We start from the raw sequence: 18,247 nt of genomic DNA, 5'->3' as shown, positions 1-18,247 counted from the left end.
AGACAGACAGACAGACGAGTGAGATTTAATACCCCTCGCTTTCGCGAATACGGGGGACAATAAATTTACGAGTTCCATTTTTATTGAAGAAAAAGGTGTCTTTAGGGTCAAAAAGCCTGGACTTAAATTTATCGTGGGGAATGGCTGTATAGAGTGTTGAAAAGTCGTACGTTCTAATGTGATTAATTTTGGTAAAATTTTATGATTTCAAATTTTCTAAAAGCTCCTTAGAGAATCTCCTTAGAATTTTTAAGTATCCATGTCTTACACACTGAATTGTCGATGGATTTTTCCGTTATTTCCCGATCATGACGAGGAGCACACGGCAGGTGTGACCGGTCGGCAGGGGATGCTCACTCCTCCATGGCACCTGATCCCACCTCTGATGTTTTGGAGGTCCGTGTTTGCTCTGCACCTATTTTGTAATGTTTAATCGACTTTTGAGCCTGAATACTGTTCGTTATCTCCATATATTTCTTCCATATCTGATTTACACCACTTCTCGAATACAGTTTTGTACAGTACTCCTAAATTTTCTCCTTGGTATCTTAGTTTTTATGGATTTTCACGTAGTTTAGGGATCCAGTATAAGTATGGTAATTTAAAATCAATTTAATTATTGGGAATATCAGAATTATTTAAAACTGACATATGATTTTGAAAAATTTCCTTCTTAGAAAGGGAGATATGGATGTAAGTTGGATTATCACTTGCAGAATTTAAAATTAAAATTCCAGCTCTGCTAAATTACAATTAAAATAATGAGCTTGATAAAGACTATGTTGTACCTGCTTTGTCAGCTGGGACCAGTACATATTGATCGTGTAATGTAATTATTTTTCTTCACTCTGAATAATTGTAGACAGAAGGATAGGATGGTTTTCATGTTACCCACCAATTGCACAATGCGGGATTTCAACATCCATCTGATACTTTTAATCCATTCTGACAAAGTATCTAGGTCTTCTTTTTTCATGCCTGCCGTAATCTTCCACAGAATTCATAATATTTATGAAATTATCATGCCTGTTGAAAGATTGGGATCCCTAAAATTTGACCCTTTTAAAATATGTGATTTAAGGTTCTCATTATTAACTATATTTACGTCACCAGAAATGACGCTTCCGGCAAGACTATAAATAAAGAGTGAAGAAGAATATGAACACGTTGTAAGGATTTTTATGATCTTCAAAAACTGCAATATGCCTTTAATTGATGAGTTGTCAGTGTAAGGTTTTCAGGGAGAAATGCCAAAGTAGACCTGCTACTGAAGCTACAGATTCTATGTAAATAGACCTGCTACTGAAGCTACAGATTCTATGTAAATAGACCTGCTACTGAAGCTACAGATTCTATGTAAATAGACCTGCTACTGAAGCTACAGATTCTATGTAAATAGACCTGCTACTGAAGCTACAGATTCTATGAAATTAGAAACAAACTGTTGGCACAACTCTCATTCCATGAACTTTATCTAATCAAATGTATGATCATTGCCCTTATAAAAGAAGTTTGTGTGATAAATAAAAGGAAAGAAAAATGCATTTGTCGAGAAAAACAATTTACACAAATTAAATTCCAAATCTGTAAATTTACAGTCCATACCTTTTTTTCTTGTAGAAATGGATTTAGGTCTGTTATAACTGTGTTATGTATACTCATATTTCTTGAATAGTATTATTCCTTACCATTTTATTCCATTCAAATTGTGTATGATTCATACAGTTATCTCTAGAAATTGTGTACCAACGACAGAATAGCAGCTCACCATTCTTCCTGTCAGTGTAACAATGTTTAAGTCCTGATCATATTTAACTGAGAATGTAAATTCAGTGTAACAATGTTTAAGTCCTGATAATATTTAACTGAGAATGTAAATTCAGTGTAACAATGTTTAAGTCCTGATCATATTTAACTGAGAATGTAAATTCAGTGTAACAATGTTTAAGTCCTGATAATATTTAACTGAGAATGTAAATTCAGTGTAACAATGTTTAAGTCCTAATCATATTTTACTGAGAATGTAAATTCAGTGTAACAATGTTTAAGTCCTGATAATATTTAACTGAGAATGTAAATTACTATCAATCACTGTCCCACTTATAAAAAGATTCCCTACAACGAAGTTACGTGTAAAGACAAACAAATGCGCAAGGTAAATCAAAACAAATCCTATTTCAAACTCTGCAAATAAATAACAAAAATATGAAGATAAAAAAAAACTTGATATGTTATTATCTACATGGGCCTTGCCTTGCAAAACTCATGAAGATTCACAAAAAATATAAATATACATTGTTCTTTTTCCTTTGACCAAGATGCATTCTTTCGGTCTTGATCAATAATCCGTGCTTCACTAAACATTGTAGTTTCAAATGAGTGGTAGAATTAAAATCAACAAAAAAATCCAGTTTTTAGCCTTCAAAGCTTTAGATCTCGAAGATCAAATACGAGTGTAGCTGCAAAATACAATGTCTATTCTCAAGAAAAAAACGTCCAAAAATTTGCAAATTCAATTTTCTGGCGGGTTTCTTTGGAGTTATGGGCCCTGACTATGAGCAGATCTTTACAACATAAAGACATACTCATTTCAAATTAACGAGTCACGTGGAAAAATACATGTATACGTACATATATTACATGCTTGACTCGACAATTGAATGATGTTCAACGACAGCCACAACGTGACACCGACATCCCTCTAACCGTCTGCATGGCCGTCATGTTGTTGGTCACGAATATTAAAGTCTGTGACATGTATTCTATTGGGGAACAACACAGTCTCTTCTCCAGGAGATACTTTACGAGTACATGGTTTGTGGCGTTGAAATACGGATCCATTGGAGCCACCGGGCAATTTCCAGCACAGATATTCGCTCGGTATGTTATAGGATGTTGAATAAATTTTCCGTACCATCCCAAATCCCTAAAGTCTACTGTCCACTCCTTCAAACGACAGTAATTTAGCGTTTCAGCTGTTTCCATATTTATTGTAGAATTTCTATTACTAGGCACAAATCGCTTCCGCCGATCTCTGTGCAATAAAGAGACATTTATGTCCAGAAAAATCGCCAAAATCGGATTAAGATGTCTTATCTGGTGAGTTGATTTACTGATGGAGACAAACAGTTCTAATGTTGTATTTACCACCTGATCTATAGCCAGATCTGTGACGTCAGCCACGTGTCCTTGTCCTGTATGAAAGGAATTTACCCCTGAAATATTGGAAATACAAATTATAAAAAAAAGAAAGAAAGAAAGAACATCTGTGAAGTAAGCGTTTATAATAAGCTAGGTTCTTTGAAACAATTTTTTTTATATATATAGTTTTGACCAATTTATCATAAATTGGCATACATATACTTTAATTGATCCTTTAGGGACTAGCCAAAATTTATCACCATGATGGGACCGGTACAAAAAAAATTTCTCATTAAAAAAAATTACATGTCCCATGACTTTCGTATTGAAAAAAAATATTTGTCCCATGCCTTTAGACTTATAAAAAAGTTACTGTCCCATGGTTAAATCTTGATGTGATATTATTGTTACATTAAAAGTTTAAATCAAAAGTTTAAACTTATCTATAACTATCTCTTATCTAATCTTTTGATTTAAACTTTTAATGTTACATTATTGCAAAAAAAAAACCCAAAAAAACCACAAAAAACAAAAAACAAAAAACAAAAAACAAAAACAAAACGAAACAGAACAAAAAAACAAAGAGTACAATGTTAACAATTACTTTTATATATTAACTGAAAGAGTCTTTCAGATTACAGGTATTTCAAACATTGATGAAAGTTTTAGTTTAAAATATATTTTTTTCATTATAAATGAATTGGATCGAACAGCAGACATAAATGTATAATTGTTCCATGAAAGTTGTCTGAATGGATGAAACTTGACAGACCATTCGTGTAAAATACATGATTGATTTTATTTGTTTTAGAGATGTTACTCTAGAATTTGTTAGCAGTATATTTTGAATGATTTATTGAAATAATTTGTTTGTTCATGTTCATAACTCTTATTAACATCGTTTGTTACTTTTTATTTTTGCATGCAGTATTAATTTGAAGATTTATGTTGCACTTTGTATCCTTTGTTTGACTTTAAAAGATATAATGATTTTTTGAAGAATTTATTTTTTAAAAGATAAAATATGTTTAAATATGATAAATAATGAAGTACTATAACTCATTTAAAAAGCGTTTGTCCCATGGCTACTTAATGATAAAAAATGTTTTTGTCCCATGGTTTTCTTCGATGAAAAATTTCATTGTCCCATGTCTGTTTCTTCCGGTCCCATCATTGTGATAAATTTTGCCTGGTCCCTTACATTGTTAGAAAGTTAAAAAGAAATATGCAAACGATCTATTCTTCCGTTTTCACTAAATTGGTGGTGCTCAAAGAATAAGAGAGACTATACGTGAACAATATGTTATGTTTCCAGCAGACAAGGCTTGTAATAATATCGTCTTTGTAAGGCTCATTATTATAACTGTATTTTAGAAGAACTTGGTTTCAATTCCAAATTTGATAATCCTACTTATACTAGCTGTTCACTTTCTGAGGATGAGCTTCTTCAAAATCACATTTTAGTCTTTAATATTTTTAACATTCCAGTCACAAGGTGTGTTTGATCTACATTCCTAAACTTCATAAAAATCCTTAAAAACAAATATACATTGAATTACAATTCAGCTGGTTATGTAAAAGTTTAAAATTAAATTCTGCTATCTACTTATCAAAAACATTTGATATCATAGCTGTGTACACATTTTTCCATTTGACCATTTGTCATATTAAATTATTTTGACCATTTCGGTTCCAGTATTGGCTTTTGCATCTTTTTAGAAACCAGAGTATTATAATAAAATCACGATTCTTCGAATTCTGGAGTTTTATTTTTTCCGTAAAAGTAAAAGTGTGACTTTTGAATATTTGTTTTATTTACATTGTTGAAATCTATATTTAGATTTTTAAATGCCTAATTTTATATTATTGGATATTCGCATTATTAAGTAATTAATCTTTGATTCAATGATCTCTTTGACATCATTTATATCTTTCATACCTTCTCTTGTAAACAGAACTTTTACATATAAAATACCACTCTTGCCCAACTTTTTTTGGTAAAGTGGCTTATTGTTTTGTTTAAGAGGACTTTTTAACCATAAGTTTACTATATATCCTGGTGAGCTTGACATAAAAGATACCACAGAGTCTGGCACATCTGTTTCATATTTGGATATTTTACTTGAAAAAGACGTTAATGGTAATCTAACAACCAAGCTTTATGATAAACGTGATGACTTAACTTTTCAATCGTCAACTTCCCTTACTTACGCAGCAATATACCCTCAGTACTTGCATACGGGGTTTATATCTCTCTGTTGATTCAAGAGCATGCTCTACGTACGTACAATTTCTAAAACGAGGTAAATTATTGACAAACAAGTTGATGAAACAAGAATATCAACAGTCTCATTTAAAGTCATCATTTCGTAAGTTCTATGGTCGATACAATGACCTTTTCAGCAAATACAATTTATCATTGAGTCAAATGCTGACTGACGTTTTTCATACTAATTGTTAGACCATTATTTACACACTGAATTGTCGACGGATTTTTCCGTTATTTCCCGATCATGACAAGGAGCACACGGCGGGTGTGACCGGTCGGCAGGAGATGCTCACTCCTCCATGGCACCTGATCCCATCTCTGATGTTTTGGAGGTCCGTGTTTGTTCCGCTCCTATTTTGTATTTTTAATGGACTTTTGAGCTTGAATACTGTTTGTTATCCCCATATATTTCATTCGTGGTGGTGTTAGAAATTTACTTTTATTAAAACGACAAAAACATCTTAGTTAATTTTTGGAAACTTATTTAAAATATGGAATTAATTCGGATTCATATAATACTCCTGCCCAGGAGATACTCAAAGTGTATCCCAAAAATTTTACTTCGCGTGGATTTTTTTATTGTAAAGTCTTCTGATCCATCCTGCTCTTACGCTTTTAAGCTTGCATTCGATGTAGATAAGATCAAGACTTCCCTCGTTCATTGACTACATTTAATCCCCCTCACTCTCGCTCTCTCTCTCTCTCTCTCTCTCTCTCTCTCTCTCTCTCTCTCTCTCTCTGTGTATGTCAAATACTCTCCCATAATACAATCTTAGAAAATCCAAAAGAGGCAATTGCAAACACATGGAGATTAAATAAAACAGTTTGAATCTTAAATAAAGATTGATTTTTGCAGATAATCTGCTTAGAATTATAACCAATGCAACGGAAAATAACGGAAAGCAGCAGTATATACAAAGAAACTGGTGGGGAAGTGGTAACGTCGAAGTGTCTATGTAAACTCAGCATCAGAATTTTGACAGAATTTGTTAATGGTAGGGTTGCAAAAATGTTCTAACAAGACAGCACCATAACAAGTTTGATTATTAAGGAACAAGATAACAGGAGGCAATAATAAAGATAGGCCTCTGTCATCTACAGTGAGGTTCAGGTCACATATCTCAAATATTTTGATATGATAATTCAACATTGCTTAATAATTATCTACTGTATGAAATACCAATCTATAAGAACTTACTGATCCCTGGACGATATGGCGATGTAATTTGGATAGAGAACAGCCGATGAGTGTGTCCCGTGAAGGCGAGCTCTATTTTGGTCACGTTTCCGTCAATTGGTGCTCTCGATAAATCAAATTCAATGAGACCATCAGAGGTTTCTGTATAAAAAGATGATAAAACTTGAAACAGTGACACGTTTTATGGTAATCCTGTATCGTACAATTTTTTTTTCAATTATTTCTGAAAAATATGAATATATTAAAAGTGAACTTCTGGTCGGAAATGCTGGAATTGCTGAAAGAGAGTACGCAGTTTATTTTTTCTACAGAAAAAGTACAGTAAGTACACTGTATGGACGAATTTTTCAGATGTCCAAAATTTTTCTTTGTGGATGTTGAAATGTCCTACATACAACATTTTGTTCAACAAGTTCTGACACTATGCCAGATAAGTGCAAAATTTACACGCGCTCTTTTCTTTCCAGCGAGTAAGTAAAGTCTACATGCAAATAAAAATAAAATCGGCTCAGAGACATGAGCAATGATTATTTGTTATATAATAAGATTTCAAATGCTGGCCATGAAAAATTAAAAAATATATAATCTTGAATTATGACTGATAACCTTTTTGATTTTTTTTTTCTGTATAGTCCCTTCTTTTGATACAATTACCATGTACATATCATTGTTAATTCTTTAAGTATTGATATTTATTGATATGAGTTATCACTCCTCTTATGCAGAAAACACTTTACTTGTTTGTGAAGACAGAAAATACGTTATATTTACGTATGTTGGCAACTAGCTGAAGAAAAACGCATTAGTTTGTATAATTGTTTAATTTAATTGATTTTAGACATGTGAATAAAATTTTTCTCTAAATTAAACTTTTTTGCGATGAAAATTGATTTAAAAAGAAACTGCCACTTTTGTATATTTCGTGGTTTTTTGTTTTTTTTTTGTTTTTTTTTTTTGTTTTTTTTTTTTTATAAAGAATCTCCAATATGCAAAAATACATGTATGCCACTTAATATTTGAAAAGTTTTCACAACGTCATGCAATCTTTGTATAGTTCACCGTGGTCATCACTGAAATAGTAGAATTTCCATATTTGAAGTATGACAGCGTCTTTTTTCAGTGAATCGATCACTGTTCATCATTTAGTATGCGTAATAAGAGTAACCAAAAAAAATTGAATGCGTTTAATCAGAAAAAAAAAATTAAAATTCACTATATCATTTACATTACTAATAAACGTTCAGAAAATGAAACTCTTAAGGTACACCACTGATTTAACATTCAGTGAAAGTGAGTTTGGAAATCACAAATGAAGTGCACATTAACGACTTTTAGATATAATCTGCATATTTTTTATCACTTTGGAACTAACATTATTGTATGATATAATAAATCTCCATCTTATCTACATATATATAAAATCAATATATAAATCTCGATCTTATCTACATATATATAAAATCAATTTTCTCCCTTGTTTAAGCATTGAAAAATTATTTTTTTAAAAAGATATTGTCTCATAACTGCAAACAAATTGAGTAATGCGCGTTATGAAAATTTGTTTGCATACACCGTTGCAGTTTCAAAAAATATTGAATCAATACTTATATTTACATTTTTTAACTCCTTGTATTGACTGCAAATCTGATTTTTATTTCAAAATCCCTGTATCATCCTTTGGGTAAGTTATAATTATTAATGAAAGAGCCTTTGCAACAGCTTCTTTTCAATGTGAGCGTGAATTTTGATTTTCGCTTATGACGTTGCACTTCCATGGCGTTCAACGTTTGTGACGTCAAAATAAAACGCATACTTTAATCTTTTAACCCTCTGTCCGTGTTATGGTGTTTTGAATAGCTTTTCTCACACTTTATTTAAGAAATAAGTTTTCATTTTTAAACATCTATCGGGATATAAATACGTGTTGGTCACGAGATCAAATTCCATAAAGCCCGAAGGGCATTATGGTAAATTTGATCGCGTACCAACCCGTATTTATAGCCCGATAGATGTTTTAAAATGATACCTTATTACTTATATTTACATTTGTGACATTCATATTTTATATTTGCCTGATTATAATCTTTAACGCGTGAAACGTTTTATTTTTCAAACCCAACGGCACGTGTTTGATCCCAAATTGCGCGTCGACCCTTTATGACGTCACTGAGAAATTACGTCGAACGTTTATGACGCGAGGAACCCGTGTTATACGGATATATTTACATTTCCAAATATGTTTCCTTAAGATTCTTTGCAAATTAGAGTGTTGTTCATTTTCTCATGAACTACAATGGATGAGCATGAATATCTCCATTGTTACGTCATAATACCGTACTTGACGTCAAAACTATAGTGCAAACTGTTTTGCTTTAAAAATGACAGTTGAATTGTGGCACCTAATCAGAAAAATAATGTAAATATAAGAAATGAATTTAATTTTTGAAAATTCATGAGGTACATGAACTACAACGCTTCACGCCGGCATATTTATCATGAAGCGCTAACGCGCTTCATGAAATATGCCGGCATGAAGCGTCGTAGTTCATGTCCTCATGAATCTTCAAAAATTAAATTCATTTCTTTAATAGATACGCGTTGCTTTTAATAGTGTTATATAAAAGAAAACATTTCCAAATGTAAATATAACAAAATACATGCTGAATGTAAATATTAAGTTTTATGATATTTTTTCCGACTTACTTTGATTGTATATTGTTTCCCTTTATGTCAACAGAATTTCAATACGTTGATATTCGCAATAGTTATTTGTTTAACTTACATAATTTTAAAAAAAATAATACTTTTATGCAGAAGCAGTCCAGTGACTACAAAATAAAGATGATTGAATTTATTTTAAAGAATAAACTTCTTATTTCGAAAATTTTCTTTTCTTCTTGTTAGTTTGATTTTATGTTAATGATTGTTCTATTTTTCATGTAGGTTTCATGTTCTTAATTTTGTATTTACTCCCACCCGGTAAATTCAAAATTTAGAACATGACACAGGGAAAGGGGGAGAGGAATTGTTTGCATTAAACAAAAATATATGCCCAGAATTATTTGTGCATTCTTAATGAAAAATTAAACGATGAAATTCAATTAGCTTTATCAGGATATGAAAAATTAATTGCTTGTCATATATAAGATTCGTATGTATATTCATTACTTTCTGTTAATTGTTTAAAATATTTATTTTTTTAACGAATTATTGAATGTTACTTTCTGCTAATTGTTAAAACATATAGTTAATTTAAACGAGGTATTGAATGATTTATCTTAACATTTATTTTTATAGGACTTTTATTTTTCAATGTTTGAAGTACATGTACTACTTTAAAACATTTAAAATGTATATAGGAAAATAAAGTTTAAATCGCAAAATCTATATAAGTTCTAAAAAGAAAGGGCAATATTAGAAAATGCTTTAAAGCGCAAAACAAGCAAACAATATTTGAAAATGATGTAATATAACTTACGAGACTCCGGATCATAGAACTGCACCTTTGGATCACGGTCTGAATACATACGCAGATCATCTTGTTTTTCTTCCATCTGTAGAAAAAGCTGTAGCACATACGATGAGATGGGCCGAGTTATGGGTCTGTGCCCTCCGGGGTCAATGCCCAGATTCTGAAGGAATTCAGAAGTCAAGTGAGGGGGGACAAACGCCCCCATTCCAAGATCAGTGGTGAACACAACCACGTACAACCAAATGCCAAGTGTTCTCATAATTTTGTAAGTGTTCCAGAGCATGTCAAAGCTTTATATACCAGGACCTATATATGTCGGTACCATGTCATCGTGGTTTTGCTATAGGAATTCATATTTAAATGTTTATCATGCACCAGTTTGATTTTTCTTTCCAAGAAATTATCAAATACATGTAAAAATAGATGCCATTTTAATAGTGATTAATATTTAGCACAATTTAGTTTTTCGTAACTGTAGAAAATATTATATAGCATTACGAGATGTTTGATAACATTGAATTATTTTTGGAATGTTCTTATATACGCTTCAATGTATTTTTGAGCTTCTTAATATAGCTTGATTTTAATTGTTAATAGTCATGTAACATTTTGCAGCTTATGACAAAATCCAGTCAAATGCCAGTTAGATCTGGAAATATTCATTATTATGAATAATACTTGATTGTGAATCTTTATTTTTATTATTAGAATGTTTATTATCATGTATAAGTATTATTTATTGTCTTTGTCTTCACCTGTTATACAAGGAGAGGTTGTGCATAGGCTTTGCCTGTTTCCCAATCCTTGTTAAATTATTCAATAAAATATGTTTAAAGTAAACATTTATTCTATTTAACTATAAATTCATTCATGAAATTAAAACTAGTAGGGAAAACCAACCAATACAGGTGCCTGTCCGAATGGCTCTTTTATTTCCAAACAGTATCTTAAGTTCATAGGATACTCCAGATCCGGAGAAGCTTGGCTATGAATTGGTGAAATGGTAAAGTTGGAGTAAATTCATATTTACTGGGGATTTTTTCTTGTTTTTACTATAGATATAAATGTATAATAAAACAATAAGTCTGGTACAATAGGAAACTTCCGTGATAAATATGTGTTGTAGCAATAATAATATAAAAACTATTCTACAATTATCGATAACATTTTTTCAGATATCCAATATTTTTAATCTCATGCATGCAAGCATTGTTAAATTATGTTATACATTTAAAATATACGTCCACATTAAAAAATACAACATTAAGTAACACATTATAAGCAATGAAAAACAAGCAAATTGGAATCAGTTACAAGTACAATCAAGTGCAATCATTGTTTTGAAAGATGTAATATTGTTTGAGACAAAGCATATATATATACATATATTCAATTTTTTTCAGAGATTAATAAAACTTTGTTGTTTCGATAAAAACTAGAAACTTACACTCATTAATTTAAGCACAAGCCAAAAAGGACTCAACACACGAACATGATTCCCATCCATTCGTAATATTCGTATATAAAAAAAAAAATAATTATGTGTGGATATCTAACAAATATAGACATGTCTTCATTGTAAAATTGTTTTATTTTGTTTGAATTTAAAAAAATATTAGCCAATCACAATTAGTTCATTGACATTCAAAGTTTATTTCAGATTCCCTATAAATCAACAAACAACAGAGATGTTATTTTGCTTGTTTAATTATCAGGAATGATAGCTTGTGACTAAGGGTGAATATTCATATATCCGAATGAACGTAAATTATCCGGAATAGATATAAATAAAACTAGGGATACTGAAATAAACTCACTTATTCGAGACGAGGCTCGTATAAGGTCAGACGACACGTTCCTCAAGAATATATAATTTTTCCCAAGAATTTGTCATCAAAGTATTACTACTTTAACAAGCTTCCTCACAAAAAAATGAGGTACCTTACCAGGCATTTGTGCAAGATACCAGAGGGTGGTGTTTCCTATATAATCCTTTTGATAATCTTTTGAATTGCCAATATCACAATTTTGGGTGTACTTAACTTTTAAAGACATCTTGAAAACAATTTAGAAATACAAGAACTGACAATGAATATTCTTTTTTTTATATATTACGAAGAAAAACAAAACAAAACAGATATTTGAGGAACGTGTCATCAGACCATAAGTGGTGATGTTTTTAAGGTTGTATAAATGTATCTATATATTTTGATTTTGATTTCTTTTTTCATTGAAAACCAGAATTGATAACTTGTGCAAGTGGATTCAAACATTCCATCCTGCACACATACAAAGATATACGCATTTTCAAACATGTATTGAAGAGATATAAACACTGAGTAATCTGTGATAAAATTGTCATGCAAAATAACGGCGATTTTAAACACCCTAAAGTATGCTCACACACTTAAAAAGTGTCATCTCAAACCGTTGCTTTTGTTGTTTTTCATAGGAATCGCAGTCATGAATTACTGGCGACAAAAAGAGAGGAAACCGAGTAAAAATAATATGTTTGCAATCTCAGAAATGATGACTTTATCTCTATTGTATATTATTATAAGCATTATGGTGTTCGAATAATGTATACATTTGAGTACGGCACAACCTTGGAGCTCCATTCTGTACTTCTCTTGCTTATATAATAAACCTTGGCATTTAGCTTGACACCATTTTTTATCACGTGAATTTATGGGAATTCCATTCATCACATATGATCAACGTTTTTGCTCTAGCAGTAAAGGAAACGAATGTAAATGAAAATTATGAAAGGTCAGTTAAACTATAACAGGTGATTATACCGGAGTAAACCCTGCAAGTAGTGGCAATGCAGGCAACTATGGCTTCTTTGTGTACAATGATTAATAAAAATTTTATTTCATTTCAGTGATAACAGATAAATGACAGAAAGCCACAAACATTCAACTAAAGACGATTATATCAGTGACAGAAATTCATTAATGAAGATTTTGACTTTATGCAGCTGCTATTGTTCATTATTTAATAAGTTTTTAGGAGTAATTTTTTAAATATCTGTTTAATTATTTTAAATGAATAATTTCAATTTATTTATTACTTTATCAAGAGAGAGTGAAGTTCCTGATGAAAATACCGACTTAGGAAGCTTTCAAGTATTGTGTATTTTAGGAAAGTACTAGTTAGAATCTGTTTTTTAGTTGGTCAAAAGACAAATATAACGTGTTAATTAATGACTTGAATATATCCATATGTATAAACAGAAGTATAACTGAGAAGCTGTAAGTAAAAATAACGTGAAATTCAAACATGCAATGAAAGTTTTAGAGTTGTGTTCAAATTGCGTAATTATTCAGTCGTCGCATATAAATAAATTCTTCGTGTAACGCTTCATTCATAAATTTCATTCACTGTATTCTCTTCCATTGTTCTTTACTTTGTCAAGAAAATATGCATTACTCTTTTTTTTTTTAATTGTCCCATTACATGTCAAAGTAAACCTTAGTGCCAGCGTTGATCCCTGGGTTCACTTAGTTACATAATTATAGTACAAATACACAATTCACCATAAGAGGACTTTTTATTCTTTCAACATTCACTCATTATTCGCTAAATAACATCCATATAATTACAATTATAATAATGTTTAACTAAATAAATGAAATCTTAATATAGTCATTGAAAAAAAAAAGATGTACATCAGTAACTGTAATTCTATTTTCTAGTATTTTACATAGAAATGTACATGTATTTATCATATTAAAACATCAAATTCCATGAAATGAAAAAAAATGTGCATTATATATATATATATATATATATATATATATATATATATATATATATATATATAGATATAGATATAGATATATATATATATTCTTATATTCTTTATGAAACCCATTGGAAATCTAGATCTTCAACATTCAATACCCTACAACACACACGAAACCTTTTCATTGCACGTTTGAATACACAGTAGGAACTGAACTACATGTTTATGCATTTTTTTAATGATCTAGGAACAAAAAATTGTATATCGTTTTAGCTCAATTTAATTAAAAACAATAAATTATTGTAAAAATATTACAATTGAACGTTTAAAATAAATTTGTCATTTTTTCCCCTCGCAATATTTGACATTCATGTCACAAGGGCTCTCATACATCTCGTTTTAAGCACACCAATTCTGAGAGGTGCTAAATTCATATAAAGATTAACAAAATTAACACCATTATGAAGGGTTGCTACGGACCTGCTGTGAAATACTGCAGTTGCTCACTTCATTGCCTTGAATTATCAATTACTTTGAAGAAAAGGTCCTACAGATTTTAAGTTTATGAACCTGAGAAGCAAACGTTTGATGTTTAGCAAGGTTAGTATTTCAAAACCTTGCAGAAAACACCAATGGGTCTTGTTCTGCGTACACACACACACACATATATATATATATACAGCAGTTAATAATAACAATCTAAACTCCCCCGGGACTTCAATACATAAATACTCTTTATAACAAAAACTGCACCTATTAAATCCAACTTTAAATTGAAGTTAGAATTACCAACTTTAAAAGGAAAAAAATAGATTGATTGATAGATTGTACATGTTGTTTACGTCCCATTAGAGAATTTTTCACTTAAGTCTTCTTGAAAAGGTCAAGGAAAGTCCATTTTTTGATTTCTCGACACCAGAATATAGGCTTGGATCTATGATTATGGATATTGCAAATCACTGGCTTTTTAAACCCCTACGTTTTACTGAAAAAAAAATGCAGTCAGAACAGTTCGTTTTTTTCTTAAACTTCAATATGCAAACAAAGGAATTGACGCGGTTAATATATGTAATATTCTGAATCACAAAAGGGTCCAGTCTTGTATTCCATCATATTTCAAGTTAAAGACTACACTTTGTATTTCCTACAAATATACATCGACTATTGCTTCAAAACTTTTTAATTACAAGAAAACTTTACAGGGCCTGGATATCGAATATCTGAAGCATAATCCTCCATCGTGTTCATGTTCTTCTTCACCCTATAACTATAGTCCTGCTGGACACGTTATTACTGGTGACGTAAATATAGTTAACAATGAGGACCTTAGATCACTAATTTTAAAAGGTCCTAAATATAGGGAACCCCGATCCTTCAACTGGCGTCGAAATTTCTTAAATATTATGGATTCTGTAGAGGATTACGCCAGGCGATGGGCCAGACATGAAAAAGAAGACCTTGACACTTTGTCAGAATGGATTAAATGTATTAGATGTATGTTAAAATCACACATTAAAAGACTGAGGGGCAATATGAGAACCATCTATCCTTCTGTATTCAATAATCCAGAAGTTAAAAAAGAATTAGATAGATTACATGATCAGTACGTACTCGTCCCTGCTGACAAAGCAGGTAACAACATTGTCTTTGTTTGTAAGGCTCATTATATTAAATGTATTTTAGAGAAACTTGGATTTGATTCTACAAGTGGTAATCCAACTTATACTCATACTTCCCTTTCTAAGAAAGAAATGCTTCCAAATCATATGTCAGGTTTGAATATTTTTAATATTCCAAGCAACCAAAATGAATTGAATTACCATTTCTATATTGGATTCCGAAATTTCATAAAAATCCTTACGAACAAAGATACATAGCGGGTTCCAGTAAATGTTCAACCAAGCCTCTTTCTTTACTCCTCACTAAGATATTAACAGTAGTGAAGGAGAAACTTCAAGAGTACTGTGCAACAATATATTCGAGAAGTAATGTAAATCAGATGTGGATACTTAAAAATTCCAAGGAATAACAAGAATTAACCAAAATCAACAGTCTAAAAACTTACGACTTTTCAACTTTATACACAACCATTCCCCATGATAAATTAAAGTTCAGGCTTTTTGGTATCATTGACAGCTGCTTTTTCAATAGAAATAGAACTCGTAATTTATTTACCTTGTAATTGGTCATTTGCAAAATTATTTTGTTAAAAAACATTCTGATTGTACACACAAAAAAATGTACTCTGAAGTTAATATTGAAAAGATACTTGAGTTCCTGATTGACAATATCTACGTGGTTTTTGGAGACCAGGTCTTCCAACAATCTATTGGAATTCCCATGGGTACCAATTGCGTCCTGTTATTAGCAGACCATTTTTGTATTCATATGAAGCAGAATTTGTTTAAAATCTTATACATGAAAAGAAGAAAACATTTGCTGTGGCCTTCAACTCGACATTTAGATATATCGACGACTTATTGTCAATTAACAATGATTATTTCCATTCCTATGTTGATACGATATATCCCGGTGAGCTTGAGATAAAAGACACCACAGAGTCTGACACATCTGTTTCACATTTGGATATTTTATTTGAAAAAGACGTTAATGGTAATCTAACAACCAAGCTTTATGATAAACGTGATGACTTTAACTTTTCAATCGTCATTTTCCCTAACCTATGCAGCAATAAACCTTCATCACCTGCATACGGGGTTTATATCTCTCAGTTAATTCGATACGCAAGAGCATGCTCTACGTATGTACAATTTCTAAAACGAGGTAAATTGTTTACAAAAAAGTTGATGAAACAAGAATTTCAGCTGCCTCGTTTAAAGTCATCATTTAGTAAGTTCTATGGTCGATACAATGACCTTGTCAGCAAATACAATTTATCATTGAGTCAAATGCTGACTGACGTTTTTCATACTAATTGTTAGGCCATTATTTACACTCCGAATTGTCGACGGATTTTCCAGTTATTTCCCGATCGTGACAAGGAGCACACGGCGGGTGTGACCGGTCGGCAGGGGATGCTCACTCCTCCAGGGCACCTGATCCCACCTCTCATGTTTTGGAGGTCCGTGTTTGCTCTGCTCCGTGATGCGTTTGGCAAAGAAACAATCACTACCAATGTTTTCGTCTTTGGTTTCACGCAGCGCTGCGATCGAGAATCGAATCCGGGCCTCCCGACCACGAAGTGAACGCCCTACTACTACGCTACCGCCTCCCGATCTCGAAGCCAACACCCTACTTCTTGGCTACCGTGACCGGTTAAAAAAAATGAAATGTATTGCCTGATCACCTTAACTGCATTAAAATGTTACAGAATTTGAGCTCTTTAGGGTGCTCTGTTAGAAGGTTCTTATTTTTTGTATCATGTTTTCTTACTTCTTTGTTTTACTTTTTTTTAAGTTTAACAAAAACAATAACAATAACAAAAATGTCTGATTACGGGCAAATTAATGGCTTTAAAAAAATGCACTTTATATAAACGCCCGAAACATCTGTGAATTGACAGTAATTGATGCAAATTAGAAAGTGTTAATTTTAAATAATTATGCTTGTACCATACAAAATAAAGAACAGAAAATCCGAAAAGATCACACCACCGTTAAAGGCATGACATGTACATGCACAATAAGCATTTTCTGGATTAATAGAGTGCATTGTATATTGCAAATACATGTATAATTATCCACAATAGTGTCAACATATTCAAAACACTAGTTCTTTTTCAGGTTCTAGTTCTATATTTGTAACTGATCGTTTTTCAAAAATCCAAATATTCTGCATTGTATTCCGCCTTGTAAGCTTTGAAAATGCGTCGTGAATGTTATCTAAGGAATGAATTTAATACCTCCCCAATTTATACGGTATAAATTGGGTTTGAACAGTTTACGCTTTATAAACTACGAAGCTCTAAAACCCTTTCATTACGACCATAAGAACTAAGATACTTGCTACATTGTTAACTACAAATTTGTTACGAACTTTTAAAAAGACTAAAACTTTTCTAGCCTTTTCGACAGTACGTATTTGTATTTTATTGAAAACAGTGCTCATATAAAGGAAAATATTGAGAGCTAAAATTTTCGTATATCAATTTAATATGGAGTCGTGATATTTTGATCACTAGCTCTTCGTTTTATAGTAATCTTACTGGACAGAGCCTCTATACCAAACCTTGGGAAAATCTGAATTGCAACGAAATAGAATGTACCCTTTCTGGGCTTATTTATGTTGATGAAACCAAGGGTTCACTTTATAAAAGAATATCGAGGTATAGATTGCAGATTAACAACGCGGGCCAGCAGCTTCTATACAAGCATTTTAATTTACCTGATCATTCTATTATGTCAATGAAAGTTAGAATTCTAGAAAGTTTTACCATCATACTAATAGCCCATCACTGAG

The 18,247-nt window shown here is 31.5% G+C and overlaps 1 protein-coding gene across 1 annotated transcript; it reads right to left on the bottom strand.

Annotated features, from left to right (window-relative positions):
- Positions 1–2,101: 2,101 nt before the first annotated feature.
- On the bottom strand, positions 2,102–10,416 carry LOC133200914 (uncharacterized). Its single transcript, XM_061336728.1, has 3 exons — positions 10,087–10,416; positions 6,609–6,749; positions 2,102–3,215 (listed from the first exon to the last, which is right to left on the bottom strand). The coding sequence occupies exons 1-3, from the start codon at positions 10,361–10,363 to the stop codon at positions 2,668–2,670; spliced, it is 966 nt and encodes a 321-aa protein (XP_061192712.1). The 5' UTR covers positions 10,364–10,416; the 3' UTR covers positions 2,102–2,667.
- Between the last annotated feature and the right edge of the window lie 7,831 nt (positions 10,417–18,247).

This window comes from Saccostrea echinata, unplaced genomic scaffold (genome assembly GCF_033153115.1).
Source record: "Saccostrea echinata isolate AGI-Se365-2 ecotype Australia unplaced genomic scaffold, CSIRO_AGI_Sech_v1 ptg000041l, whole genome shotgun sequence".
NCBI classification, from domain to species: Eukaryota; Metazoa; Mollusca; class Bivalvia; order Ostreida; family Ostreidae; genus Saccostrea; species Saccostrea echinata.
Note: the sequence above shows the minus strand (reverse complement) of the source record. Positions and strands in the feature narration are given on the sequence as shown.

Bases quoted from the DNA above. Each gene is read 5' to 3' on its own strand.
- LOC133200914 (XM_061336728.1), bottom strand. From the start codon at position 10,363: ATGCTCTGGAACACTTACAAAATTATGAGAACACTTGGCATTTGGTTG. The intron at 6,750-10,086 runs GTAAGTTATATT...CTTTTTATACAG, and splicing joins GTTCTATGATCCGGAGTCTC to AAACCTCTGATGGTCTCATT. The intron at 3,216-6,608 runs GTAAGTTCTTAT...CCAATATTTCAG, and splicing joins GCCATATCGTCCAGGGATCA to GGGTAAATTCCTTTCATACA.